Source organism: Naegleria lovaniensis (assembly GCF_003324165.1).
Source record: "Naegleria lovaniensis strain ATCC 30569 chromosome Unknown tig020, whole genome shotgun sequence".
NCBI lineage: Eukaryota > Heterolobosea > Eutetramitea > Acrasida > Naegleriidae > Naegleria > Naegleria lovaniensis.
The window spans coordinates 612,680-638,401 of NW_025407842.1; the positions used below are offsets into that span (position 1 = coordinate 612,680).

A 25,722-nucleotide genomic window follows, 5' to 3' on the forward strand; every position below is an offset into this window, starting at 1 on the left:
TCTCCAAGAACACGATGATGTGGTGGAGGCTATTTATATGACTATTCATACATCTTGATAATAGCCAGTGATGGATCTCGAGTTTCAAACTTTTTAAATTGTAAAGATTGTAAACAAAATGGGCGGTTGTATTCTTTATTATGAACCGGCAATGTTCCAACCGAGAAATGACCCGAGAAGAATCATGATATCAAGACCTTACCTACAGTTCACGGTTACTTCATCCCGACAGAATTTCCTCTCGCACAGTTCAAACTCTTTCTGGTTGATTTACTTTTATTTCAAAGTGCGTTTCTTGAAAGAACTTCCTAATCTTCAGTTCCAAATTTCATTTTGAAAAGAATGCCTCTTCCTCCTCATCAAGATCTTGTTCAGCAACAACAACAGAGCTCGACGCTGTCGTTGGAAATTGTTGTGGAGAGAGCAACAAAATTGATCGCTGCCGATATTATTACAAATTCATCGGATCCGTATGTGGTGGTGAAAGGTAAGTTGTGAATATAGTTTTGAGATACGTTGCCGATTGCTAATCAAGATCTATTGATCTTATCACCGTTTCAGTTCCACATCAAGGACAAACGAAAGAAGAACGGACGAGTATCATCAAACGAAATCTAAATCCCGAGTGGAATGAAAAGTTAGAGTTTTTTGGATTGAAAATGCAAGAACGACTGGTTGTGACATTTGAAGTTTACGATTGGGATCGACTCAAGAAAGATGTATGTTGTATCACGAATTCTTTTAACGTTTTTTAACGTAATTTTCACTCGTTTTCATTTGTCGCAACACCCTCATTCCCTTTGACTTTCCCCTGCATGGACTCGTGTATATTATATTCAATCTATTCACACATAGGACTTTATTGGAAGTGTGGACATGCTCATTCCAATGAGGAGAATCCAAACAGATAAAGAATACTTGTTACAGCTTGATTTGAATCATGTAAAATCAGGAACACTACATGTCAAATACAAGCTTGCAAAACGTACGGAGCAGCCATCTTCTTCGGTGTGTGATGAAGACGCCTCTGGTGGCTCTACCATCGAGTCATTCTCTCCTCGAAGTAGAAAAGAATTTAAAAAAGTGTACGAGTTTCCAAGTCACACCTTTGTGCCCGTAGTACCTCGTGAATTTGAGCTATGCAGTAGAAATATTGGCAACAAGGCATTCTCAGCCGTATTTTCAGATTCGGTTGTTTCCCTTGCCATTACCTATAAGGACATATCATCATTGGATTTTGTGGAATCAAGTATGTCAAGTGTAGAACAATATTTGAAATCCTTGAGGCCCACATGTGAACAAAATGGTGGCTCCCTTCAACTTGTGACAGAAAATGCAGACAAAACTTATCTTTTTGAAAGTGGAAAATTCACCAAAGTACTCGAAACCTCTCTCATCAAGAAAAACAGTTTTGGTGATGCCGAGTTATGCATTACCATCTATGCATGCTGTGTGGGATATACTGTGATGGCCATTTTCACACAAATTGCTCCTTCCTTTCTCCAACCTCAACAACAACTTCAAACCCTAATTGACATTGTTAACAGAACAATTGTAAAGAAGTTCTGATCGGCCTAACTTGACTAACGAGCCTTATGAGATTCGAAAAGTAAAATTGATTTCCAAGATCATTGCTTGTCGTAGAATTGGAGTAATTGCACAATGTTTGGGGTATTATTAACAACGACCTTCTTCGCCCTTAGTATTTTCTTTCAAACTTGCTTCCAATTCACTTTGTTTGCAAAAATAATCATTTTGGGCACAACCAAAAAAAACATCCACTTGTCATCAACCCATTATTCATGGTATTTTAGAGATTACTGTCATCATCAATCCAAAAACAAAACAGCAGTTTGAATATACAATCATTGCTGTATCATTTTCCTCATCCGAATAGTCCTTCTAGTAATTTATTTGATTGAATTTATTTTTCAATTATACAATAGAGGAAATGAGTTCATCACCCGTTCCGATGAACAATAATAATTCAAAGGTTTCAAGCAATATTGGAAATATTTCTAATACAACAGCAGTTTCTCAACATCCTCCCACTTCAACAACCACCAATAGTTCCATATCTACCAACGCTGCTCTCAGCAGTTACAAGTCAAATTTGACCTCTTCTCATACAAGAGAAAGAAACACCACAACTTCGTCGTCGGAAGAAACCTCACATTCATCTTCCGTTCGCATTCTTACTGAATACAACCCACTTTCATCAACATTTGTCATACAGCCATTAAATTCATCTGAAAAACCGTTTCTAGATGTCGTGAAAGAAGAATTTGAACATTTTGAAGAGGAGGAAGATGCGGCATCTATTCCTCAACAAGACACAGATTCTAAATCAAAAACTCATGTACCGGAAGAACAACAGGGAACTACTATTAATATGGAACATCATCATCCAACATTGGATCATACCTTATCTCCTCATTCAGATCATCCCAAACAACCTTTCTACAAAACTCTTGCCTATTGTGTCTATTATGTTGGAAGTGGTTCTACAAGCTCTCTCGTCTTGGGAATTCTTTTACAAAATCTTGTAATTCAATTTCTCGGAGAGACCAATAAGGCTCTCAACTTGAGCATTATTGTGACCATTGCAACAGTGATTGGTAGTGCTGTTTCACCAGTGGTAGGAAATATTTCGGATCGTATTGGACGAAAAACACGTATTCCAATAGTTGTGGTTGCAACATTGATTTGGGCCTTATCCATTGTGTTGCAAGCCATATGTTCCATGATGCATACACAATTTCCTAAATATTACATATTTATTGTGGTGATATATACCATTGTATTATGTTTTGGAAAATCTGGTTATGTCACCTCACAAGCAATTATTACGGCAATGGTCACAGATTTGTTCCCACAAGAACAAATCAATTTAGTTTCTGCACTTGTTGGTGTATTTACATTAATTGGTACTTTACTTGGAGTTGTTCTGGGAGGAGTTCTTGTGAGTCACATTGATTTAATTTGGGTGTGTTTGGGGTATGCCACACTCTGTACCTTAGTATGTGTTCCACTAGCTCTCTTTCATAAAGAGCTTCGAAAGCCACCAATTAATCAAATACAACAAGCAGCAAAGCCAGCTGAATTTGAGGATGTTCCACTCAATAACACCTCCAACGTAACAGCAGGCAACAACACCAATTCAGATTTGACGGACTCTACACCAATGCCATCTCCCCCTCCTCCAAAACCATCTCGTTTCAAACGTGCTATTGCCTATATCATGCAATTCTTAATTCCTTTCAAGAATAGAAATTTTACTTGGGTGTTTGTGACACGTTTCACCATTCAACTCACCAATGCAGCAGCAAAGAACTATTTCCTATACTTTATTCATGATGTGTTGAAACCATATAATTTTGTTACAGACAAATTTCCAACCACAGATACAGAAGCATTGTCACTGTTTTTAGGAATTGTCTTTTTATTTACTTTTGTTAGTGCCCTCTTAGCCCAGAAAATAGCTAGCATTATTGGACGAAGATTCGTGTACAGTGGTGGAGCACTTTTAGTTGGAATTGCCAGTATTATTCTCATTATTTTCAGATCGTACACTGTGATGGTATTTTGCTGCTCAATATTGTACGGTCTTGGTATTGGGTCATTCATAAGTGTGGATCTATCCCTTGTCAATTCTGTTCTCATTTCTAAAGATGATTCAGGAAAAGACCTGGCATTGTGGAATATTTCTGGAACCATTCCAGAATTATTGGGAGTTCCAATAGGTGGTCTTGTGATATTGATAGGTGACTCTATTGCACCAGATATCAAAGGAATGGGATATTTATTGCTATACACTTTGGGAGCCTCTCTGCAAGTCTTGTCAGGTTTTATGATATTTTGTGTGAGAATAAGTCGAGCTCAAGATACGGGAAGTGGTGCCCCTCATGCCATTTCCAATCAACAATTATCCAAAATGAATGTTGATGCTACATTGCAACCAAACCATCATGACGACAATACGGCCACCAATAATTCCGCCTTTTCCCCTACTATTGAGATTGAATTGCATGACGATGATTTGCACCAGAACAACCCACAAGGTCAAACGAGTAAAGTTTAACTGTGTTTTGTGACTTCTTGTTTTCATTCAACGTTGTAGTTTAGGATAAAAGAACAATGCGGCCACTCGCCATCTCACCATGTCCTTCAGCTGTCTCTTGTTATGGCGGCGCATCCGACGTTGAAGCGCACTAAAAACCTGTCAGATATTCGTCAAGTCAAAAATGAATATGAAAGCATAAAAAAATTTATTCGTTGAATGTCATGCAGTAGAATTGTAATAGTTCTGTTTAGGTGCTAGCAAGATCTGTCTTCGTGAGCTGTTCGTTGCACGCTGTTGTTTTACAAGCTTCAGCTGAAGCGAATAATGTGTAACGTCTATGGTCTATATTCGTTCAGTTGTCTGTTTGCAGTAAGAACCAAGTTGCTTCGTTCTTCAAACCTTGCAACAATCAGAAGACTCACTCATTTATTTTGATTCTTTGAGTTTACTCAATCAGCTGACGTGGATGACGAATATCTGACAGTTCTAGTACAATTGCCGCCATAATAATTCGCGTTTTGAGTTAAGCGACATCAAATTTGTAAATTGCATGTCAGCACAAGAAAAAAAGGATCACAGTCCAAAAAAAATGCTCAAACACAAAGCCGAGAAGCTTTTCCATCATTCTCATGGCCATCAATTCCTTTCAAAATCGACTCCATCCATAACAACAACATTCTTACCACACATCCACCAACAGTCAAAGCTTTCATCAAAATCATCATCATTATGGAACAACTCATCTTCTCACAAGAATAATTCTCTCATGATGATGGAGAACCATTCCAATTCTTTCCTTTCTTCATTCATGAGACAATTTCATTCCTCAAAACTTTCTTCCAATTCCGAAGAAGGAAATGATCGTTTCAACCCATCCGCACATCAAGCCTCATCTTCTTCTTCTCAATCAAAATCTCATCCTCTACTTGATAAAATTCCAACCGCCTTATTACTATTTTTATTGGGAACTTTATCCAATGCAACGATCATGTTCCTTTCAAAAGAGGAAGATGAGGAAGAAGTAGAACATTCATCTCATCACAGAAATGGAATTATTGTTCATGTTCATGCTGAGGAATCTCACTCGGAAATGATCAAGAATGATGAAGAACCAAATGTTTTGAAATATTTCACTTTGGAACAAGTGGCTCAACATGATGGAAGTTCCAAACAAGCAGGTAGTATTTGGGTCATCTTTAAAGGAGGTGTTTATGATGTCACTGAATTTATTGAGGCTCATCCGGGAGGAACAGAAAAAATCATGCTTGCTGCTGGCAAGTCCATTGAACCATTTTGGAATATTTATCGACAACATCATACGAAAGAAGTGTATGAAATTTTGGAACAATACAAGATTGGAGAGTTGGATCCAAAGGATGTTCAGAAATTGAACGAGTTGAAAGCAGCTCAAGAAAATGCAAATGATATTTATGCCAACGATCCCAAAAATAGAAATCCAGTTCTTCAAGTGAATATGGATAAACCATTTAATGCAGAGACACCTCCTTCAATTTTGGTGGACAAATTTATTACTCCAAATGAGGTATTTTTCATAAGAAATCACTTGCCTGTTCCAACATTACATGCAGACACGTACGTGTTGGAAATTTTGGGAGAGGGAATTGAGAGTCCAATCAAACTCACGTTGAATGATTTGAAAAACAATGACAAGTTGAAACATCACACGTTAACAGTTGCCCTGCAATGTGCTGGTAACAGAAGAACAGAAATGTCTTGTCACAAACCACCACGAGGTCTCGGATGGACCAATGCTGCAGTTGGAAACGCTCAATGGACAGGTGTCAAATTGGTGGATGTGTTACAATTATACGGAATTACAGAAGAGAAAATTTTGAATGAAGGAAAAGTGAAACATGTGGAATTTAAGGGAGCTGACACGGATGGTATTTCAAGTTACGCAATTTCAATTCCAGTGGATCGAGCCATGAGTGACAAGGCAGATGTTTTATTGGCTTTCAAAATGAATGGAGAGGATATTCCAATTGATCATGGATATCCTGTTCGAGCCATTGTTCCAGGAGCTATTGGAGCACGAAACGTCAAGGTAAGTGCCTTAGTTTTTGTGGATTTGGAAAAATTGAATTTGACATGATGAAATATTTCAAAACTTCAAATTTTTCCATAACTGACGTCATTGATACCTTTTTTCAAAGTGGTCACAAAAATTGTATTAAGCGAGACAGAATGTCAATCGGTGTGGCAACAAAAAGATTACAAAACTTTTGCTCCCTCCGTAGATTGGGACACGGCAGATTTCTCCAAGGCCAGTGCCGTGCACGACGCTCCAGTACAATCTTCAATTTGTAGTCCCTCTCCCAATATTCCCATTAAGGATGACACGGTCCTGGTGAAAGGGTACGCATTGGCTGGTTCAGGAAATGGAATTGAAAGAGTAGATATTACTACAGATCATGGAAAAACATGGTACTCTGCAGATTTGGAACGAGACCCGTTAAAGTACAATAGAAATTATGGATGGACTTTATGGCGAGTGGAAATTCCAGTCACTGATGAACACAGAAAGACTGGAGAAATGAATATTTGCTCCAAAGCAGTAGATTCTGCATATAATGTACAGCCAGAGGATGTGAAGAGTATTTGGAATATTAGAGGTATTTTGAATAATACTTGGCATTGTGTCAATTACAAGGTACATCGACATGATGATGAGAGGTAATTGCCTCTTCAATGATGGCCAGTAAAAACTCTTGGGGTATCTCCTTGGGTATTTTTTCAAAGCAACACTTGAATCTCACTGTATGAACAGGCTCAAGAAGACATTAATACTAGCATCTAAACAAGGAACTTGTTTCTTTGTCTGCAGTCGAAGAGTTGCTGACCTATTAGCTTCAGGTATGCAATATTTATCAACAATACAAAGACCTTACAACAAATTTCTCACTCTGTTCTCAGCTTAAACGCAAGGGTCTGAAACAATTCTTTGAAATGTTAGCAGTTAAATTCACAAGTAGCTTGAATTAAACGGTTTAAAGACAAGTCACTCGAAATAATGTACAGAAATAAAATTCCACTCCTGGTTACTCGATTTTAGTTAACTTTGTTACGAATTGCTCCTCTCTTTTGACCTTTCTTGTCCTCCACGATTCTTGTTTGTTAATTTGCTTCATCAATTTAAAGTCAATCATGTGCAAATCGCTTACACTAAATTGTTGCTTACTTGACGATTCTCCACTCTTTCGATACTCTTGATATGCATTCTCAATTTGTTGTGACAATTGATCGTATACTTTCCAATTACTGTTATTTTGCCAATACCACAACACGACTGTTTCTGACTTGAGCTCTGTTTTTGGTAATGATTGCTGTGATTGTGAAGGGTGAGTCATTTGGATTTCTGTTGATTCTTGTTTGATTTTCTTGGAAGGAGCTTGAAAAGAAAGTGGAGTGATTGGATCCGAACATGATGATGTATGTTCTTGCGACGAAGATGGCAATGCAAAATTGAATTGAGAAACACTACCGCTACTACTGGAAGTGACTCGGAAATTTTGAGAAGAGTGTTCGTGGAATGCACGTTTCCTTAATGGTGATGTGTTTGTGACGCTGCTACTGCTTGAGCTATTTGAACTACTACTCAAACTTGATGTCAAGTTGTGTCTGGTATCAGTCAGACAGTTGTCATTCAAATCTTGATAGAATTTTTTGGAATCGGCATTCACATAATTCAATTTTTTCCAATTAATATCCACTAGTTGCATATTTTCTGCTCTTTTCACTCGACTCAAAGCCACATAACACAATCCAGGACAAAATACATTAGAGAGATTCACTTTGCAATAGTCGAGCGTCATTCCTTGACTCTTGTGTACAGTGATTGCCCATGCTAATTTGAATGGAAATCCCATTCTCCACATTTCTGTTTCTGCTCCATTCACCTTGGGTCCGTGAATTCGAAAAACGCATGGTGGAATGTAAGAAGTGGAATTATCCATAAATCGAATTTGAGGCACCATTATGTTGAATCTCCATGTTGGAGAGAAGCGAGAGAATCTATGTTTTTGCCATTCCTCAATATGTAATTGTCCAAAAGTTTTGAATCCAATCACTACTCCTCTCGATCCATTGACATGTTTCTTGTCGATATTTTTCGTCAAGACTACTTGTGCTCCAACTTTGAGGACAATGGACTCTGGAATTTGATTGTCCAAAATTTTCTTGACTTGATTGTACATGGGCTTTGGAATATTTCCATAAAGATCAATAGTTTCTGTATAAAAATGTTGAGATTCTGTTGTGAGCATGTTCAAATGATAGTCATTTTCCTTGTCGACGTCCTTATTTGTTGTGTACAGCATGGTAGGTAATACGCCATTCACGCTCGATAATGTATTGTTTTGCAAGTTCTTGAGAAAATTAATAGTCTCTGTTGAAATATTTCCTGTTCGTACTTCACTAAGCACTTTTAAAAACTCTGGTTGATCGGTCTGTCTGAAAATTTGCTTCAATAGGACAATATTTTCTGGTTTAAAAATTTTGTAAAACAGAGGTGATTGAAACATGAATTGTTTGTCTTTTCCAGAATTGTTATAGGAACCATCTGAGTCATTAAACCTTCTGGGTACTGGATTCAATTGCATAAAATCTCCAGATAATATAATTTGTTTACCTCCAAAGTGTGGAAATCCTTCTACCAAATAGAATGGGATTGCTTGGTCATAAATTCTACCGAGGGTCCATTTGATTTGGTCATTTCGTTTTTGATTCAAGTTGTGTTGCCGTTTGATGTCTGAATAGAAGCAAACCAATGAAATTAAAAAGCTGGTCACTTCAAATAATTCTGCGCTCACCATGCTGATCTCGTCAATGATTAAAACCTCAAGGGACTTTATATCTTTCTTCTTACCCCAAATTGCATTGCAGTTTCCGTCTGGATCTAAGCCGAGTAAGCTGTGAAGTGTGACGCCTCCAATGTTGACTGCAGCTATTCCTGTGGCAGCAGTCACAGCATAATTTTTGTCAAGCATTTTTAACATGGAAACCATCTTGTGAAGTAAATAGCTCTTGCCTGTTCCGGCGCATCCTGTCACGACTAGAGATTCTCCTCGTCTCACCTTTTCCATCACTTGTTTTTGCTCGTCAGACATTCCATTCATAAGCGATTCAATAGCATCTTCAACATCTTGTGTTTCCAACATGCTTTTCATTTCATAATCTTCCTTTCAGAATCATACTCATATTCATCTTGAGAGCAATTGATAATCCCATTGGATCGTGTGCAGTCCAATACTTCCAATGATTCTGATGGCTTTTCTTCTTTCTTTGTGAAAAATGAAGATCCCAAGATAGGATTGTCCTGTAGTTTGATATTTGGGAAACTCGAAAATCCGAAGGAAAATGTACTGCCATTACCACGTTTGTTGTTAGCAGTAGATGAGTTTGAAAAATTCAAATGGTCTAGTTCGCTATCATCCACAAGGTTAATACTCAGTTGAGAGGAGCTATGTTGATTCAAGTTATTATTATTTGGAATAGGATGTTTTCTCGTCAATTTGAAATCGTTACTGTTGTCATCAATAGGAATTGCTGTATTGATACTATTTCCTAATGGATCGTTAGAAATATTTCCAAGTCGTTGCATGAGTAATTCAAATGGTCCCAAGCTCTGTCTGCCACTCGTGGTGTTTGCTGAGCTGATGCTGGTAGCAGATTTTGACTCAATTGAACTTGGTGTGGTCATGTTTTCTGACATTGGTGTCGTTGTTAACATTGGATCAATGACAATTGTATTTTGATTTGAATCGTCAGTAATGGATTGTGAAGTTGGTGAAGTAAAGGAAAAATTTTTCTCTTCTTTCCGAGGTGTTTCAACCCTAGAAAAAGAAGAATTGGATTTCGTAGAGGAATTTAAATCGTGAGAGTCCTCCATGGTTTTAGATTCCACCAATGAATGCAATTCCGATATTTTGTGATTTTCATCATCATTATTAATTTCAGGATCATTCTGCAATAAGGATGGAGAAGAAATTATCCAAGACATTTCATTATTATTTGTTGATTCATCACTACTAGTTGTTGCGTGTGGTGGTGGTTGTTGCTTCTCGTTCCGAGGATCAACCATTGATCCCTCGTTTTCGCTCTGTTGTATTTCTTCGTTCCGATGATCCATGTTGTTGCTTGTTTTGAGTTGCAACACTTCTCGTAGATAATGGAAGTGTTGTTTTGATTATTTTTTTTGGTTAAATCTAATTGTCAAAAAACTGTCTTGGGCAAGAATCCAATTTCGGTCTTGCTGGTTTTATAATTATTCCAACGAATGCATATGTTGGAATAATTATAAAACCTTGTTCAACACGTTTTGATTTTCAAACAACAGTTGTGACAAACTTAGTCTAAAAAAATGGCAAAGAGTAAAAGCAAAGGGCAAAAAGTAAAACAAGAAGCCCATGATGAAAAGGAAGAGTTAAACATGGACAATGAAGTATTATCTTCGGAGCAGGAGGAAGAAGAACCAGAGAATATGAATAATGAAAATAATAATAACGACTCATCGGAGGCGGTAACAGAGAAGAAAAAGGACAAGAAAAAGAAGGAAGAAAATTCAAATGATTATTTATTTAGAATACCATTATTGGATATTAAAATTACATTTGCACACGTGATGATTACATTTATTGCAGGATTTATTGCTCTCACTGCCGTTTTGAAATCATCGGAAAACTCTTTTTATTATGAATCCATGTACGATTTGGATCAAGTCAATTATTATGAAGTATTAGGAGTATCGACGCGAGCATCAAGGCGTGAGATTCAAAAAGCACACAGAGAGCAGACGAGAAAGTGGCATCCCGATAGAAATCCAAATTGTGGTGATGTTTGTGCACAACGAATGGCACTCATTTCCGAAGCTTACAAGGTGTTATCCAACCCAGATTTAACCAAATGGCACAATGTGTATGGGTTGCGAGTTCCAGAGGCTATGATGAAGAAGTATTTAAAAACGAATCGAGAAGAGTTTTAATTGATATATTCTCAACGTTTAACTTTTAATAATATAATGAATTTTACATGAATAGATAATATTTATTTACAATGTTCGTTTGTTTTCTGCCAACACCCAAAAAAAATGGCTAAACCAAAGAAGATTGAAAATTCGGCATCTTCATCATCATCGGATCAAGACGCTCAAAAAGCCGATGAGCAACGTCATATTGTATTGGAGGATAGACTCTTTCATGAAACAGCTCGTTTATTATTATTTGATGATATACAGGCTCACATGTATGCAAGTGATCCATCCAATCACTCCAAGAACATGGCAGCGGAAAATAGTCTTGTATTTCATCCATTCGGAGTAAAGAGAAGAAGAACTGGAAAGGCTTCATCATTGTCAAAGGATGGCTCTTCTCGTTCCTCATTCAAAATACCCTTCTTGGAATTGGAAATTACATTTGCTCAAATCATGATTGCAATTATTGTTTTATTGATTGCTGCTGTTGCATTCATGAAGATAACATCGGAGAATACACCAATGGTACACGAAGAGGATATCTATGAAAAGATTGATTACTTTGAAGTTTTGGAAGTTCCTAGAGGCTCTCCACTCAAACTCATCAAGAAAGCCTTCAGAAAACAAACCAGACAATGGCACCCTGATAGGAATCCTGATTGTGGTGACGTATGTGTTAAAAAGATGGCACTTATTTCCGAAGCACATACTGTATTGAGCAATGAAGAATTAACGAAATGGCACTTGGAGAAGGGGTATCGTGTTCCCGATTCCATGTTGAAAAAGGCAGCAAGAGCCAGAGATTAACGAACGAGTCCTAGAATTTTGAAGTACTAACAACTCCATATTCACACACCAAATTTGTGCTTGCACAAGTAATGGCCACTGAATAATTTATGGGTGTGCAAGATTTGATTGGTACCTGAAAACTTGGATTTCACAACCTTGATTTGCAACGAAATATTATTATAACACTAAACAATTAGTTAATTTTGAAAAAGTATGTCACAATTCTTCTTTTAATTATTGCAAATGTGAAATATGAAGCAAGTGCTTCCAATTCTGCCCAAGTTAAGATTGAAGTCACATTGGTGGTTTTTTGAAAATTCAATGTCTGCCATTTATTTCAGGTTGAGGCTTTTCGAATCCAACAGGCTTTGACAATTTCGAATTTCATTTTGAAAGCCTTATGATTTGCATGCTTTTAATTTGCCATTGAATGTTAGTAGTGAACTCGTTCTTGTGAGCTGTTTCAAGCTTTACAACTCACTCACTGTGATTCCAAAGGACATTGCATTAACATTTCTTGTAAAGCACTCACCAATTCCACAGCATCCATTTGAGATAATTCCAAAAAGATTTTCATCAAATTTTGAACAGAAACTTGTTGAATCGTGGTACGAATGTCAGTCTGATGATTCATAATGACTGGTTGTACCACATGAGAGTGTATGATCATTTCATACTCATCGTCCATCATCATGCTGGGACCTCTCGCCTGTTGTTGTGTTACAAGTGCTTGTGAGCAGCACGTCGATAATTTGTGGAGGTTTTGAAAAATCGATACTCTAGATCGAGAGCAATAACAATACTCTAAAAGATCCTTCAGACAATCATAAAGAGATTGAGTCTTGTCTGTAGTGAATATTTGGGAGAGTTGAGTCTCTGATGAAATGTTGTTGAGAATTCGGAGAAGTGATTTCTGAGTGAGGAATGTCCTTACTGAGGGTGTGTGTTGTTGAATGTTTTTAGAATGGAATTATAGTTGAGAGACCAAGATCCATAAAACCAAAGGATCATCATCATGAAATTATTACAAGTGTGATCGGGCATAATTACTCATTGATACAACAACAACTTACATTCTTCTCCGGTCCATGAAGAAAGAGCAATCTTCTTCAAATGAACACTGGTTGGAGTATTATACAGAAAACTATTCATTGGAATGTTGAGATGGATGAATACCAAGGATTTAGTGGTTCTTTTTGTTAGAGGAAACGTACACCTTTGATTCGTTCCATTTACACATGAATCCACATTGAATCCGATTTCTGATGGCATCAAGAGAGGTACCCACTTGGCTGTACCCACCAGTTGATGACTCGTTGTTCAGCGTTACAACATGGCGAGAGATGGACCTTTTTGAACTCTTCATTTTTGTCTGATCGAGAAAAAAAACAAAAATGAAGAGTTTGTCATGATGAAACAACAAAATTCAGCATGCGCTTGAAAAAAGAATGAATCCAAAAAACCAGACAACACCAAACATGGAGGGACAGGCAACGTTCTTTTACTTTTGGTTGATATTATTCCTGGATCAAGAACTCTATTATCAAATCTCCAAAACGAATAACCGAAGAAGAAAGCTCGATATACCATCACGGTCTTATCACAACAATACGTGTTATTAACATTCGTTAACGTGTGTGTGATTGAACACAATCATCAACAACAATAGTAGTATTCATTGATTGATCAAATACTTTTCAACACCACGTTATAAATAATATTACATCATGAATCCGATGAAGAATGGTGGTGGTTCATCAAGAAGAACAGTTCTTGGAGGCTCGTCGTTTCTTGAATTTGTCCTTCATGTATCACTTGCATTACTCTGTATTCTCTTAAGAGTAGTAAACGCTCAAACGCCGTCACTCGTCATTACCAACAATAGGCTCACCTCCAGAGGTTTCACAGGCAAAATCTTAACAGCTACCGACCTTTCAGCAAGTCTTTCTTCATCCACTTCGGGAATCACACTCATCATTGTCAACTTCTTCATATTGAATATGAAAGGAGGACATTTTGAATACCTCAATGGAAATGCATCCTTGTTCGTGAACTCTTTCACCTCTAACGACATTCAACAAGGAAAGGTACTTTTCATTCCCGATGGTTACGTTGGTTCCACGAGTAGCACCAATTCCCCAATTGAATATCCAGCCTATAACGTTATTGCTCAAGGTACAATTCAAACAGCCTCGGGAACTTCCGTCCTCAATAGTACACTTTCAACAGCTCAAGTCACTTATTCTAGATGGTCAGAGCCAGCACTACCTCTCACATGGACTTCAATTTCTACCTCTGCTCCCAAACCAATTGTCATTAATAGATCCAATACAACTCATGCATATTTCGAAGTGACCATGTTTAAGAGGAATTTGGCTTTAGACGGATTACCTGCTTCTTCTTTTCATGTTGCTTTGCAGAGCGACAGTCTGTGTCAGACTTCGAGCAATATTGTGTTGAATGCCTTATCGGACGGTTTTGTATTAGTGAAAGACAGTTCGTATTCGCAGACTTTTGTTTTAGTACGTACTCTGCGAGACCATTTATCCGACTCCAAGGTTGTGAAAAACATGGCAGGAGTTTATATTGATGCAAAAACTACAATTTTCACTTCATACATGCTCTATGATCCGACTGTAGGAACACTCACATGTAAAACCATATCGTTCACTGAAGTGATCATTACTCAGGTGGATCTCTCTTTGCAACCCATTCCTTCTACATCAAATCCAGATATTAGCCTCACTCCAACTCGACTCGTAGTTTCAGACTCGTCACAAATTGAAGTTGGTCTCTCAGTGAGAATTGCAGGCCTCAACAATGCAAATATTTTCAATTGGAATGTGATTGGGCCTAAACATTTTGGCGTCAAGTATCCAATCCTTATTGATGTCAAATCTGATGCCAAGTATTGGAAGGTGAGTTTGGCGTCGAATAAGGTCAACCCTGGTGATGATTATAGTGGAACGTACAAGGTCAGTTTTGAATCACAACTAAGCGGTCAGCCAGGATCCACTCTATATGAATTATCCTTCTCGTTACAATACGTTGTTCCAAATAACGACAATGCTGGAAATGGTGGAAATGGAGGATTAAATTTTGATACACAAATTGACACCTACCTCGACAACAATTTCGCAACCAGTCCACCACAAACACAATTCTACAAAGACAATCTCATGTTTGTCAAAGTTTCTACTATCATTGTACAAACCAGTGTTGGTGGTTTGTCACCAATTCCGTCCTCTAAACAAGTTGCTCCTTGGAATGTTTTTATTTGCTGTACCAAGAATTTACAAGCTATTCCTAGTAATCAATGCAGACAATTCGATTCTTCAATAATGACTTACCAAAAACAGTTAGTTATCAATGGAACTGTTAGTAATGATACGGATGTACGGTATGGGTTCAATTTCACCTATCCAGAAGATATTTTGGGAATTTCTGATTGGGGTACATTAAGGCACATTTATGCATTCAGTTTGTTCTTGGATCCACTTTTAACAGGGCAAGACAAGAGATGTTTTTTTGCTGCTGACACATATTTGGTCAATGCTGATCTTCCAATTTTGACTTCGTTGAGCAAAAGGAATTCAGCATCAATATCCAAGCCATCTCGGAGAAAGCTTTCAATTCAATATGGTGCCTCAAGTAGAAAGCACATTGAAATTACTCTCAGCGATAGTATGGCGAACGACAGAAAATATGTTAGGAGTTTACAGGCAGTTGCAGCATCATCTAATATGATATCCACCAGTACGAGAGCTTTTGATTTGTTGGAACGAGTGGCGCCTCGTGGTTCTTCTTCCAAGAGTGTGATCAAATCTCCAGTTCCCTCCACAAAAGTACAACTTCCTTCCATTCAGTATATTTGTGACAGTTTTGCCATGCCAAGCAAACCATTGCATCTACAACATTGGGTGATGACTATTGTGACTTGTATGTTTTGTTGTTGGATAGTAATTGCTTGAGGATCATGCGTAATGTTTGTTTGTGTCACACCATCGTCAAGGCATCAATAAATGATTTTGAAGTTATTTTTATATCAAAATGCAACCGACGAGACTTGAACTCGTGCCTTCTGATACCCGACATACCAGATGTTCTGCCACTAAACTACAGCCGCGTAAAACAATGTAATTCGTAGTAACGTGCTTTTGAGTGAAATATTTGACAAAAATTGAACTTGGAAAGTTCACCTCACTACGTTATTTTACCGCCAATAGTATCCTACAACAAGTTATTCCTTTAAAAAAAATATCCTGAACCTTCGCTGATTTTTTCAAAAGAACCCTACAACCATGAGGAGCATGCTTGTTGTATGTAGAATTGTATAAGTTGATAAACCACTAATGATCAATAACTCAATTCCGAACACGCTCACTTTGTGCTACATCTTTATATTTAGGCCTATATTTTGTGGTTAGCCTGTTGTATTGGACTTTGTGGCATCCATCGATTCTATTTGGATTCGGTGCTTTTAGGAATTATTTCTTTACTCACTGGTGGTATTTTCGGAATTTTGCAACTTGTTGATTTGTGTCTCATTCCGGGAATGGTGGCCACCCTTAATGCTAAAGAGCAGGGTACCACTAAGGTTGTGGTAGTTCAACAAACACAACCAGTAGCTCAACCTCCACCAACACAAGTTGTTGTTGTAAATAATAATACTAACGTGAATAATTAAAAAGAACTTTGTCTATTGGGTGTGTTCAACGTCAAGGGACATGAAGCTTGCTGGCCATGATTGTTTCATGAATTACATAAATTAGGAACGGAGGGACAAAATTCCTGACCTTTCAATTTGGAATCAAATGAGTAATTTTCTAAAATTGAATATTCACTTTGAACAAAGTTGGTAAATTGCTAGATTGATCATTGAAAATCTCTAACACAACTTTGGGTCTGGTACTGGAACATGGTTATTCACGTTTAGTAAATTCCCAATCAGATCCATCCGCCACGATGAAAACATTAAGACATTACCCTTTTATGGTGAACTTGTCCTCACCTATTTAACACGAAATGGCCTGATGCAGTCCACTCCATTCAGACCAATTCAACAAAAAAACAATTGACACAGATTTGTGACCCTTTACAACTCGTCAATCCACCGCTCACCATGAAAAAGCTCCTCCTTTTCATTGCTTTGGCTCTCGTCCTTCTGGTTGTGGGAGTCAGTGCCAATTCTAAAATGTTTTATCCACGCTATGGATATAGTTATCGTTATGCTTACACTTATCCATACTCGTATGGATACAGCTTTGGTTATCCTTACTACTCCTATTCATATCCTTACACGTTTGGCTACACATATGCTTATCCATACGCTTACACTTATCCATATTATTATGGATACTCGTACCCTTATTCATATTCTTATAGATATGGTTATTATTGGTAAAAAGGAGAAGGTGAAGATGGATGAAGTAGTGAGTCTGTTTGAACACCAAATGTCTTGATGTAGTCTTTTTGACGGTTCATCATTCGGCTCGTCTTGTGTGAATTTGTGAGAGTGTTTGTGAAATAAACTAGAACTGTTTGTACACTTTTCTGTTGTAGCGTTTTGAAAGTGGTTCATCCTTCAGCAAAAATGAAATCAAAAACATTAATGTGAAATCAAGATTTCCTTGATGTAGTAGATGAATTAAACGGACTGCCCGTGAAATATGCAAACATGAAATGTTAGAAGTACGGTCCACTTCACACTTATGGAATCTCTTTGTCGAGCAGTTCTGACGAGAAGCTGCTTTGACGGTTGAAACCATCATAAAATCATCCGGGGATAGTTATTGAATTAAAAATTTCCAGCGAAACGCTCATTGTAGATATGTGTGTTCTCGAAAAAATACGCTTTGGGAAAGTCCAAAATGATCACTCCAGTGTCATCTTTCCTTTAAAGGAATATTTCACAAATATTTCCTAGTACCATTATTTTAGTATTTCCATTCCAGGAACTCTTTGCTTCACCATCTTGCTGTGGTGGTTGTGCATGTTGTGTACTCTTTAACTTCATACTCAAAAAAAAACAATTGTCATTCACACAAGCACGTCGAACCCTCATGACAACACGGCCTAGTTCCCACTCGTCCTCTCTACTCATCCACTGCTGCATTGTTTCACTATTCGTATTGTGTGCTCTCTTTTCACACACATCAACTTCAGATGTCCATTCCATGTTGTTTGGAGTTATTGGAGGTGTAAAAGCAAGTACCACCAAACTACGAGGAGATGCCAGCAGTGAACAACAAGCACCACCAACAGTTCAGAATACGTATTCGGTTCAGCCACAACAAGCACAACCACAAGCGCAGCAACAACCTCAACCACAAGCAGCGGCAGCAACTGGACAAGGTAATCCACAGTCATTACACTAGTGCCCAGTATCCACCCAATGCTACACCTCCCACCACCATTACAGTGATTTATCCAACATCGTCGGGAACAGGTGGACAGCAACCACAGCCACAGCCACAGCCACAACCAGTTCCTCAACCTCAGCCAGTACCTCAACAACCAACGGTGCAAATACCTCAACCTCCTCCACAGTATTATCCTCAATCGACGTACTCGACTACTACGTACTCCACCCAACAGCAATACAATCCTCAGCAACAACCATATCCTCAAACCTCCACGTATCAACCACAATACTATCAACCACAACAACAGCAACAACCTCAATACTATCAGCCTCAACAACCTCAGCAATATTATCCTCAACAACCTCAGCAAGCACAATATTATCCTCCTCAGCAACCTCCAGTTTATTCTTCTACCTCCCCTTATTACGGAAGTAATCAATATTATACTCAGCCTCAATACTCAACTGCTCCACCTCCTACGTATTACACACCTCAGCAATCTTATTATCCACCAAGCACTTCGTATGGTGCCTATCCCAGCAGCAACAACTAGTCCTTACTACGGATATTCCTCTCCATATGCGTATGGTGGAGCTGCTCAACCATATTATTACTCTTCTTCGTATCCAGCTTATTCCGCTCCTTATTATGGAGGCTATTCTACTCCGTATGTTTCTCCATATACTACAGCCTATTCATCTCCTTATTATGGATATTCATCACCCTATTACGCGAGTACTGTTCCAACGACGTATGGAGCTTACGGAACCGCTCCTGCTGTGGTCTATGTATAAAACTTGATGAATAGTTAATAGTATTGAAAGTATTGAATACTGGAAATTCCAAGTTTGTTGAGAGTTTAGGAAATGATTTCTGTCCTGTGTTAGAGTGTTGTGTGATTTTTTTACAATTGTTTCAATAGTTCCTTATAAATTTGGCCCGATCGAGAAATGTCGAAGGCCTCACAAATCTTTTTAGAGAGATATAAATCGCTGTTGGTGCTCTTGTGTGAAACGATTCGAGTCTTCTCGTCAATAAAATATCAACATGTTTACGTTCTGAAAAAGTAAATTCCTCGTTTCTTTTTTTACAAATTATTCTTGAGAGTTGAAAGTTGAGTGAATACTTGTTCAAAGGAAGGTCTCTCACTAGGATGATGTGCCCAACATTGTTTCATCAATTCAATATACTTTTCAACAGTTTCTAAAAGCAAATTCTTTTCAACATTGTTTTGAGTTTGTAAATACATGTCACTCCATTGAGATAATTCCTCTCGGTTGTTGAAAGGAATGACTGGCCGAAGTTCATCCTTTGCAATGTGAACAAATATCGTGAGAGGTGTTACATTGGATTTTTCTGCTTTTGGAAAACAATGAAGTTTTTTAACATTGTCGTTCAGATAAGGATTCTCTTCAAAGAACAATTCCCACATAATGATTGCAAAACTATAAACATCAATTTTCGTGAGTTGATCTCTCGTAATGGAGTGTTCTTGCTCTAGAATTAATTCGGGAGCTATAAATTCGAGAAATGACATGCAACAATGATCAATGAGAGTTCGTTAGGCTGTGTAGATGTTCTACTTACCCATGTAATACATGGTTCCAACAGTACTTGTAAACATGGAGTGCATAGAATTGGTAGGGATCATTCTTGACAATCCAAAATCGCACACTTTGTGTTGTCCCAATTCATTGATTAAAATATTTGCTGGTTTCAAATCACGATGGACCAATGCTGGTTTCATTGAATGTAAATATTTCATTCCACAAGAAATGTCGAGTAAAATATGAATTTTCTGTTTCAAAGTCAAAACTTCTTTTCCAATTCTACAATTATAAATTAAATTTTGTAAACTTCCTTTTTGCATGTATTCCAGAACCATAAATTTTCTATTTTCAGTAATGCACACTCCATAAAATGTCACAATGTATGGATTTCTTAAATTGACAAGGACGGATACTTCTTTTTCAAATTCTTCATCATCCATAGTATCATCATTTTGATGGAAAGATTTTACAGCAACATCTGTCGTTCCCCAACATCTTGCAAGATAGATCGTTCCATATCCACCTTCTGCAATTTTCTTAATCACGACCAAATCTTCGACAGGAATAATATAGGACATGGAGGTAGCAGCATTTTGAGGTCTGTGACTCGAACTTTTATCAGAATTCTTGGACGTGGTTGTTGATAAATTTCTTTTCGAAGTCAAAAATGAAGAAGTCGATTTTGTAACATCCTCTTCGAGCTGAATCTCACCTAATTCTGTATGGAGTAGTTTTTGCTCAATTTTCTTTTCTTCTTTTTCTCTAGTTTCTAACTTTTTAAGCTTTCCCTTAATAACGAACATCTTGGAGACTAATTTTGAAATGAGCACTCCGACTAAGATTCCAATTAATATTGCAAATAGAAACCCAATAATTGAAAATGCAATAATGACTCCAAGTGGAAGTTGCTCTTTACAAATTCCATCTCTATATTCCCAACCGTTTGGGCATGGAACGATCAAGACTGAGAATGTGAAATTCCAAACATTAAGAGAAACAGTGAGTGAAAAGTTAGCATTCTGAAACGTGTTTTGTGATTGCATAAACCGAATATCTGTCCCATTTTCTCTTGCGATGGATTCATATTGAACATGGTTTTCACTTACAACAAGAGATAAATTTTCTCTAAAGATTGGAATGGTTTGTTCATAGAAGTCTTCCATGTTGTTAAATCGAATACTCAGTAATTGTCCTAAATAAACACGCACGACCTGTTGGGGATTCTCCAATGTCTTGTAATTTTCTTGCTTTAAATCGTACAATCTCACTATCAAACTTGACACGTTACAGATTGAAGAGGCGTAATCATTTCCATATAACGCTCCAATGTTGTTTTCCACGTTCAATCCATAACCAGAAGATTCTTGCTTCGTTAAGGGAGTTGTCAAAAAGACAGCTCCTCCTGCAACATGAGCACGATTATTGGTTAAGCGTATCACAGGTAAAACTAGAATACGGTCGCTTTGTAAAACCATGGCGCCACCCCAGGAAGCTTTGTTGTTCATAAAGGTCGATGTAAACAATTGAGGAACTTGACTTGAGAGAGCAATGGCACCCCCAGAGCCCATGCAATCATAAAAACCTTTGCACCAAGTGATTGGGGATGATGACAATGCTGAATTTTCAATGAAACTGGAATTGGTTATTTTGGTAGGAGGATCAATGTTGAGATTTGATGAAGAAAGTGTCATTCCAATCGCTCCTCCTGATTTTCCAGCAGAATTTCTTATAAAGTGTGAACTTGTCACTGACAAACCAGTGATGGAGGTTATGGAAATTGCACCTCCTGTTCCACTGGCTTGATTATTTGAAAAGAAGCTATTGACAACAGTTAATTTTTGACACTCTGCCTCAATGACTGCTCCATTTCCGTTCTTGATGTTCTTGTCAAAGTTGGAATTTAAAATAGTAATTGATTGAGAATTGGTAATTTTCATACATCCTCCAATGTTATTTGACATTGTAAGATTGGTAATGTCCATCCTGGTCACAATATTGAAATTGAATACTGGTCTATCATCACCAGAGCTTTTTCCATTCAAAAATGAAACATTTTCAACGATGGCATTTCCAATGGATGACAAGTAAAATAAAGAACTTCTAAATCCAAAAATGTTCAAATTTCGAATGGTCAATGTAAGTGCAATCTTTAAGTCAAAAATAAAACTGTTCAACGTCAGCATTGGATCAGATTCTCCAGAGCTGAAAAAGAGCTCGCACTCTTGCATTTCAAAATTTTGTACGGCCATCATTTGAACCATTAAACCTCCATGTCTAAGGTGGATAGTACTATTTAACAGTTTCAAGGATTGTGTGTTGCTAATTGACAGGTACTTGGAGGAGGAGAGCGGTTGTATCATGGTACAATTATTCATGATGAAGGAATTTGATTTTGAAATGTAACCAAATACAGTAATCTTTGAATTCTCAAAATAAACATCATATGCTTTGGATATGTAAAATTCTACATTTTCCAAGATTGAATCGCTCACATGAATGTAAGGTGAAACGTTTTCAAAGCATATCCATTCACGATTGGAAAGTACCGAATGAGCAATTCTGTTGAAACACCACTGAACTCCATTAAAAGCAACTCGATGGAGGTTTAGTTCTCTGATAAAGTTCTTTGCCGTGTTGCTGAAACCATTCAATGAAAACAAAGTTGCAGCGTCCGCTTCACATTTCATCTCATATCTCTCATTGTTTGCATTGGGAAATGATGTGAATGAAATTGAAAGATGGACACGATTCTCTAGCTCTGGATATTCAAAACCAAAGTAGATGAAACAATTGTCATCATGTACTGAATTTCCCATCAAGACCACTGTAATGTTGTAATTGTAGAGAGTGTTATTGTTGATTGGAAGAAGAATTTCATTAGTGATATCCGAGTTGATAGTGTCTTCAATGATGTAAAATACCTTATGGATGGAATAACAAGGCAGCTGCGGTGTTTGACCGCAATTTGGGTCCGAGAGGCTCAAACTAAAATTCAGATACATGGTTAGGTCTTTCTGAACGGTTGCCAGTGCTTGCAATGGAGTTGAGGAGGCATGCACCCAGGTGTTGCTCTTCGTGTCTGTTGCTTGTGGTTGTTGTGAAAGAGGTGATGTCTGGGTGATGTATGAGCAGAATGAAAGTGCTATCAAAATGTCGAGCAAGAGCGCAAAAAAGAGTGGTTTCATTTTGTTGTGGTTAGTGAAATTGCGGAGTGCCCTACAGTTTGGATATTTTACCCGATTGGCTTCAAATCTAGAATGACAAGTTGCTTGCTTTTTCCGATCAGGGCTCCCACAACCTGGCACTTGTGGGAGGAGCCACTAATTACAGAACATGGGGGGGAGGGGGGTTTGGCTTTTGGAATTAAATTCAAATTTAAAATTTTTTTTTTCAAAATAATTTTTATTTATTTTTAATTTAATTAATTAAAAATGAATCACTTGTTCAAAAAGCGTCTCTTTGCCCGAGCTCGCAAAGGTTGCTCTTGTGCCCTTCTTTCGATGCTGTTTATCTGAGCAGACAATGACCTTCCTTCCAACTGCGTTTTCTCGACTTGATTTACTCGTGCATCCTTGTCAAGACTACCATCAAGCTGATTTTGGGTTTTGTTCGGGTGCACCACTTTCATGTGAATCGTTAAATCAATGTCGGAGTGGACTCTACGATCGCAAAGGGAACAAGTTTTGACATCATCCTTAACGCTCGGAAACCCTTCATCCATTCTAACTCCTTCCACATTGTTTCGTTTTTCAAACGACAAATAATGACCAGGATTACTTTCATCGAGGATTGGAGATGGAATGAAACCATCAAACTTTTCCATCAATTCCCAATATTTAGTTGCTCTTTTTGGTGGACAGCAACTTGGATCATTGCACTTGCGGAGACAAAAGATGTTCAACCCATTACCATGCTCTGAGTGTGTGTGGAGTTTAAAAAGTATTGCCTTCACCTTCTTCTCTTCTTCCAAATCAGTAATATCTTTTCCTTCCAAAAAAGCATCAATGCTAGCAAAAGATGGCCATCCAGGTAAATCTCGAATACGGTCTTGTTGGAATACACTAGCATAGTACGCCTGTACATCCTTGCCACCCTTTTGGTTGAAGATATTTGTGAGTTTGATTAAAGCTGAATGATGATTCTGTTGCTTGCTTGCAAAACTTTCATCATCCAAATCAATAACACCCACCAAGCCTTTTGAAAGCGGAGCCATACATCGCTCAACACGATTGTACTTACTACCTCCTGCGGCAAAGGATGTGTGGATGAGAGCGTCAAGGTCGAAGCAAATGAATACGTAGAACATCCTCACCTGCACCTTCCGGTTCTGGGGAGCAACGTTTACACAGTTGTCAGTGTTACAAAAAAATAACGGAAGAAGCTTTCCGGTTTCCTTCAGCTTCTCGAGGAAGAAAACCAGATCACACAACATCTTGTCCTTATCTCGACTAGTGGTCTTCAAAAACTCGGCGTTAGAACTACTTCTCACATACACTTTTTCCACCATCCAACGAAGACTGTTATTACCACCAACAACCGCACGTAACAATGCAGCAACATTTGGAGTGATTGAATTCTCTTTACCTTTTGGAAAATCATGGTCTGGTAGTGAAACTTTGCTACTGGAAGTCATTGCTATTTGTGTTGATGTCGATACAGCCGCTCCTTTTGTTGGTATTTTCGCTTTTTCATCCAAAGAAATAGCTGTACTTTCTTCAGGCAATAGACAACACAACTGCTTGATGTATTTGTTGAGAGAATGGGTAGCATGTAGATCAACATGTTCCTCAGTCAGGTCGTTTGACGGTTTGGTAAGTTTAACAGTAGCTTCAGAGTCATGTCGTTTACCCTCTCGACTACTTTTGCACCTTGGAACGACATACCGTAACATTCCAGACCTGCTGTAAGGACGAAATCCTTCTTCTGATAATTTAGCGTTTGCTTCTTTAACCAAATCAACACCGTTCATAGGAGTGTGAACAAATGAATCTCTTCTTCTCTCTGATGCAGAGGCAATACCAGTTCCTTCAACTACTGCTTGAAGTCTTTGAGCCATTCCTGATGCTTTCCGTGGACGTCCTCTCTTCTTTTCAATTTTGTTCGTGCTGCTGTTGTGTCTACGGATCCTTTGTTCAGCTGCTTTCCTTTCGAGATATGCAATCGCTTGCTTTTTGTCAAGTGTTTTGAAGTCCAGTTCTTGCAATTGTTTGTCATATTCTGCCAACAACACCTCATCCTGAGTTGAGGATTTCAATTCAAGTATGTTACTTCTTTGTAACTGAAGGTCTTGTATTGATTTACGCAGTTGGTCTTGCTTTGTAACTCGACCTCTCTTGCTAGTCCTTTGCTCCAGCCATTCACGACCAGATTTAGATAGGACTGTGAATTCTTCATGTGATGTTGTGAATAGGTTTGAGTGAACATCAGTAATTGCATCGAGAAGTTCTGAGTGGTTTTTGATTTGTTGATACAAACGTGCTCCAGCTGAATGAATTGCTTGCTTTTGAGATGGAATTATTTGAAGCCTTGTCATTGTGAGAAAGCAATACCTATTCATGAAGAGTTGATATTGGTCAAGATTTTCTTCACTTGTGTAAAAATCTACTGGAATCTGTTTCTTGATTGGAGCGAGTAAGGTTTGACGTTTCACCATTTGTTTTGTTCTTGTTATTAAAGCCATACATGAGGTAAATATTTATTCACTTTATTAATAATAATTATTATTTTAAATTAATTAAATTTGAACGTTTAGTTTTGGTGGGAACTGAAGGCGGGATGCAATTTCATCGGTTTCACCGATGAAATTGCCTCCACCCCCTCCAGCAACTAAAAAGTGTAATTAGTGGCACTTCCCTGTCCAACACGAGCCTCAAAGGCTTTAGACTTGTATAACAAAATGCCCACCTCTTTGCATCAAGTACGTGAATCATCATCATTATGAAATACCCACGACCATGGATAGTGATT

The 25,722-nt window shown here is 37.9% G+C and overlaps 12 protein-coding genes across 12 annotated transcripts; 7 read left to right on the forward strand and 5 right to left on the reverse strand.

Annotated features, from left to right (window-relative positions):
* Positions 1-342: 342 nt before the first annotated feature.
* C9374_004380 (uncharacterized protein) lies at positions 343-1,569 on the forward strand (the record flags this gene model as incomplete). Its single annotated transcript, XM_044694013.1, has 3 exons — positions 343-487; positions 562-719; positions 856-1,569. The coding sequence occupies 3 exons, from the start codon at positions 343-345 to the stop codon at positions 1,567-1,569; spliced, it is 1,017 nt and encodes a 338-aa protein (XP_044549388.1).
* Positions 1,570-1,951: 382 nt separating this feature from the next.
* C9374_004381 (uncharacterized protein) lies at positions 1,952-4,081 on the forward strand (the record flags this gene model as incomplete). Its single annotated transcript, XM_044694014.1, has 1 exon — positions 1,952-4,081. One exon carries the CDS (start codon positions 1,952-1,954, stop codon positions 4,079-4,081), a length of 2,130 nt encoding a protein of 709 aa, XP_044549389.1.
* Positions 4,082-4,652: 571 nt separating this feature from the next.
* On the forward strand, positions 4,653-6,761 carry C9374_004382 (uncharacterized protein; the record flags this gene model as incomplete). Its single annotated transcript, XM_044694015.1, has 2 exons — positions 4,653-6,128; positions 6,264-6,761. 2 exons carry the CDS (start codon positions 4,653-4,655, stop codon positions 6,759-6,761), a joined length of 1,974 nt encoding a protein of 657 aa, XP_044549390.1.
* A 361-nt stretch (positions 6,762-7,122) lies between these two features.
* On the reverse strand, positions 7,123-9,198 carry C9374_004383 (uncharacterized protein; the record flags this gene model as incomplete). Its single annotated transcript, XM_044694016.1, has 1 exon — positions 7,123-9,198. One exon carries the CDS (start codon positions 9,196-9,198, stop codon positions 7,123-7,125), a length of 2,076 nt encoding a protein of 691 aa, XP_044549391.1.
* Positions 9,199-9,245: 47 nt separating this feature from the next.
* C9374_004384 (uncharacterized protein) lies at positions 9,246-10,211 on the reverse strand (the record flags this gene model as incomplete). The annotated part of the gene is made up of 1 exon (XM_044694017.1): positions 9,246-10,211. The coding sequence occupies one exon, from the start codon at positions 10,209-10,211 to the stop codon at positions 9,246-9,248; it is 966 nt and encodes a 321-aa protein (XP_044549392.1).
* Positions 10,212-10,442: 231 nt separating this feature from the next.
* C9374_004385 (uncharacterized protein) lies at positions 10,443-11,063 on the forward strand (the record flags this gene model as incomplete). The annotated part of the gene is made up of 1 exon (XM_044694018.1): positions 10,443-11,063. The coding sequence occupies one exon, from the start codon at positions 10,443-10,445 to the stop codon at positions 11,061-11,063; it is 621 nt and encodes a 206-aa protein (XP_044549393.1).
* Positions 11,064-11,168: 105 nt separating this feature from the next.
* On the forward strand, positions 11,169-11,858 carry C9374_004386 (uncharacterized protein; the record flags this gene model as incomplete). Its single annotated transcript, XM_044694019.1, has 1 exon — positions 11,169-11,858. The coding sequence occupies one exon, from the start codon at positions 11,169-11,171 to the stop codon at positions 11,856-11,858; it is 690 nt and encodes a 229-aa protein (XP_044549394.1).
* Positions 11,859-12,321: 463 nt separating this feature from the next.
* On the reverse strand, positions 12,322-13,206 carry C9374_004387 (uncharacterized protein; the record flags this gene model as incomplete). Its single annotated transcript, XM_044694020.1, has 3 exons — positions 12,322-12,773; positions 12,914-12,984; positions 13,055-13,206. The coding sequence occupies 3 exons, from the start codon at positions 13,204-13,206 to the stop codon at positions 12,322-12,324; spliced, it is 675 nt and encodes a 224-aa protein (XP_044549395.1).
* Positions 13,207-13,567: 361 nt separating this feature from the next.
* On the forward strand, positions 13,568-16,527 carry C9374_004388 (uncharacterized protein; the record flags this gene model as incomplete). Its single annotated transcript, XM_044694021.1, has 2 exons — positions 13,568-15,779; positions 16,268-16,527. The coding sequence occupies 2 exons, from the start codon at positions 13,568-13,570 to the stop codon at positions 16,525-16,527; spliced, it is 2,472 nt and encodes an 823-aa protein (XP_044549396.1).
* Positions 16,528-18,016: 1,489 nt separating this feature from the next.
* Positions 18,017-18,999, forward strand: C9374_004389 (uncharacterized protein; the record flags this gene model as incomplete). The annotated part of the gene is made up of 3 exons (XM_044694022.1): positions 18,017-18,194; positions 18,262-18,732; positions 18,836-18,999. 3 exons carry the CDS (start codon positions 18,017-18,019, stop codon positions 18,997-18,999), a joined length of 813 nt encoding a protein of 270 aa, XP_044549397.1.
* A 293-nt stretch (positions 19,000-19,292) lies between these two features.
* On the reverse strand, positions 19,293-22,940 carry C9374_004390 (uncharacterized protein; the record flags this gene model as incomplete). The annotated part of the gene is made up of 2 exons (XM_044694024.1): positions 19,293-19,720; positions 19,793-22,940. 2 exons carry the CDS (start codon positions 22,938-22,940, stop codon positions 19,293-19,295), a joined length of 3,576 nt encoding a protein of 1,191 aa, XP_044549398.1.
* A 251-nt stretch (positions 22,941-23,191) lies between these two features.
* On the reverse strand, positions 23,192-25,408 carry C9374_004391 (uncharacterized protein; the record flags this gene model as incomplete). The annotated part of the gene is made up of 1 exon (XM_044694025.1): positions 23,192-25,408. The coding sequence occupies one exon, from the start codon at positions 25,406-25,408 to the stop codon at positions 23,192-23,194; it is 2,217 nt and encodes a 738-aa protein (XP_044549399.1).
* Positions 25,409-25,722: the final 314 nt, after the last annotated feature.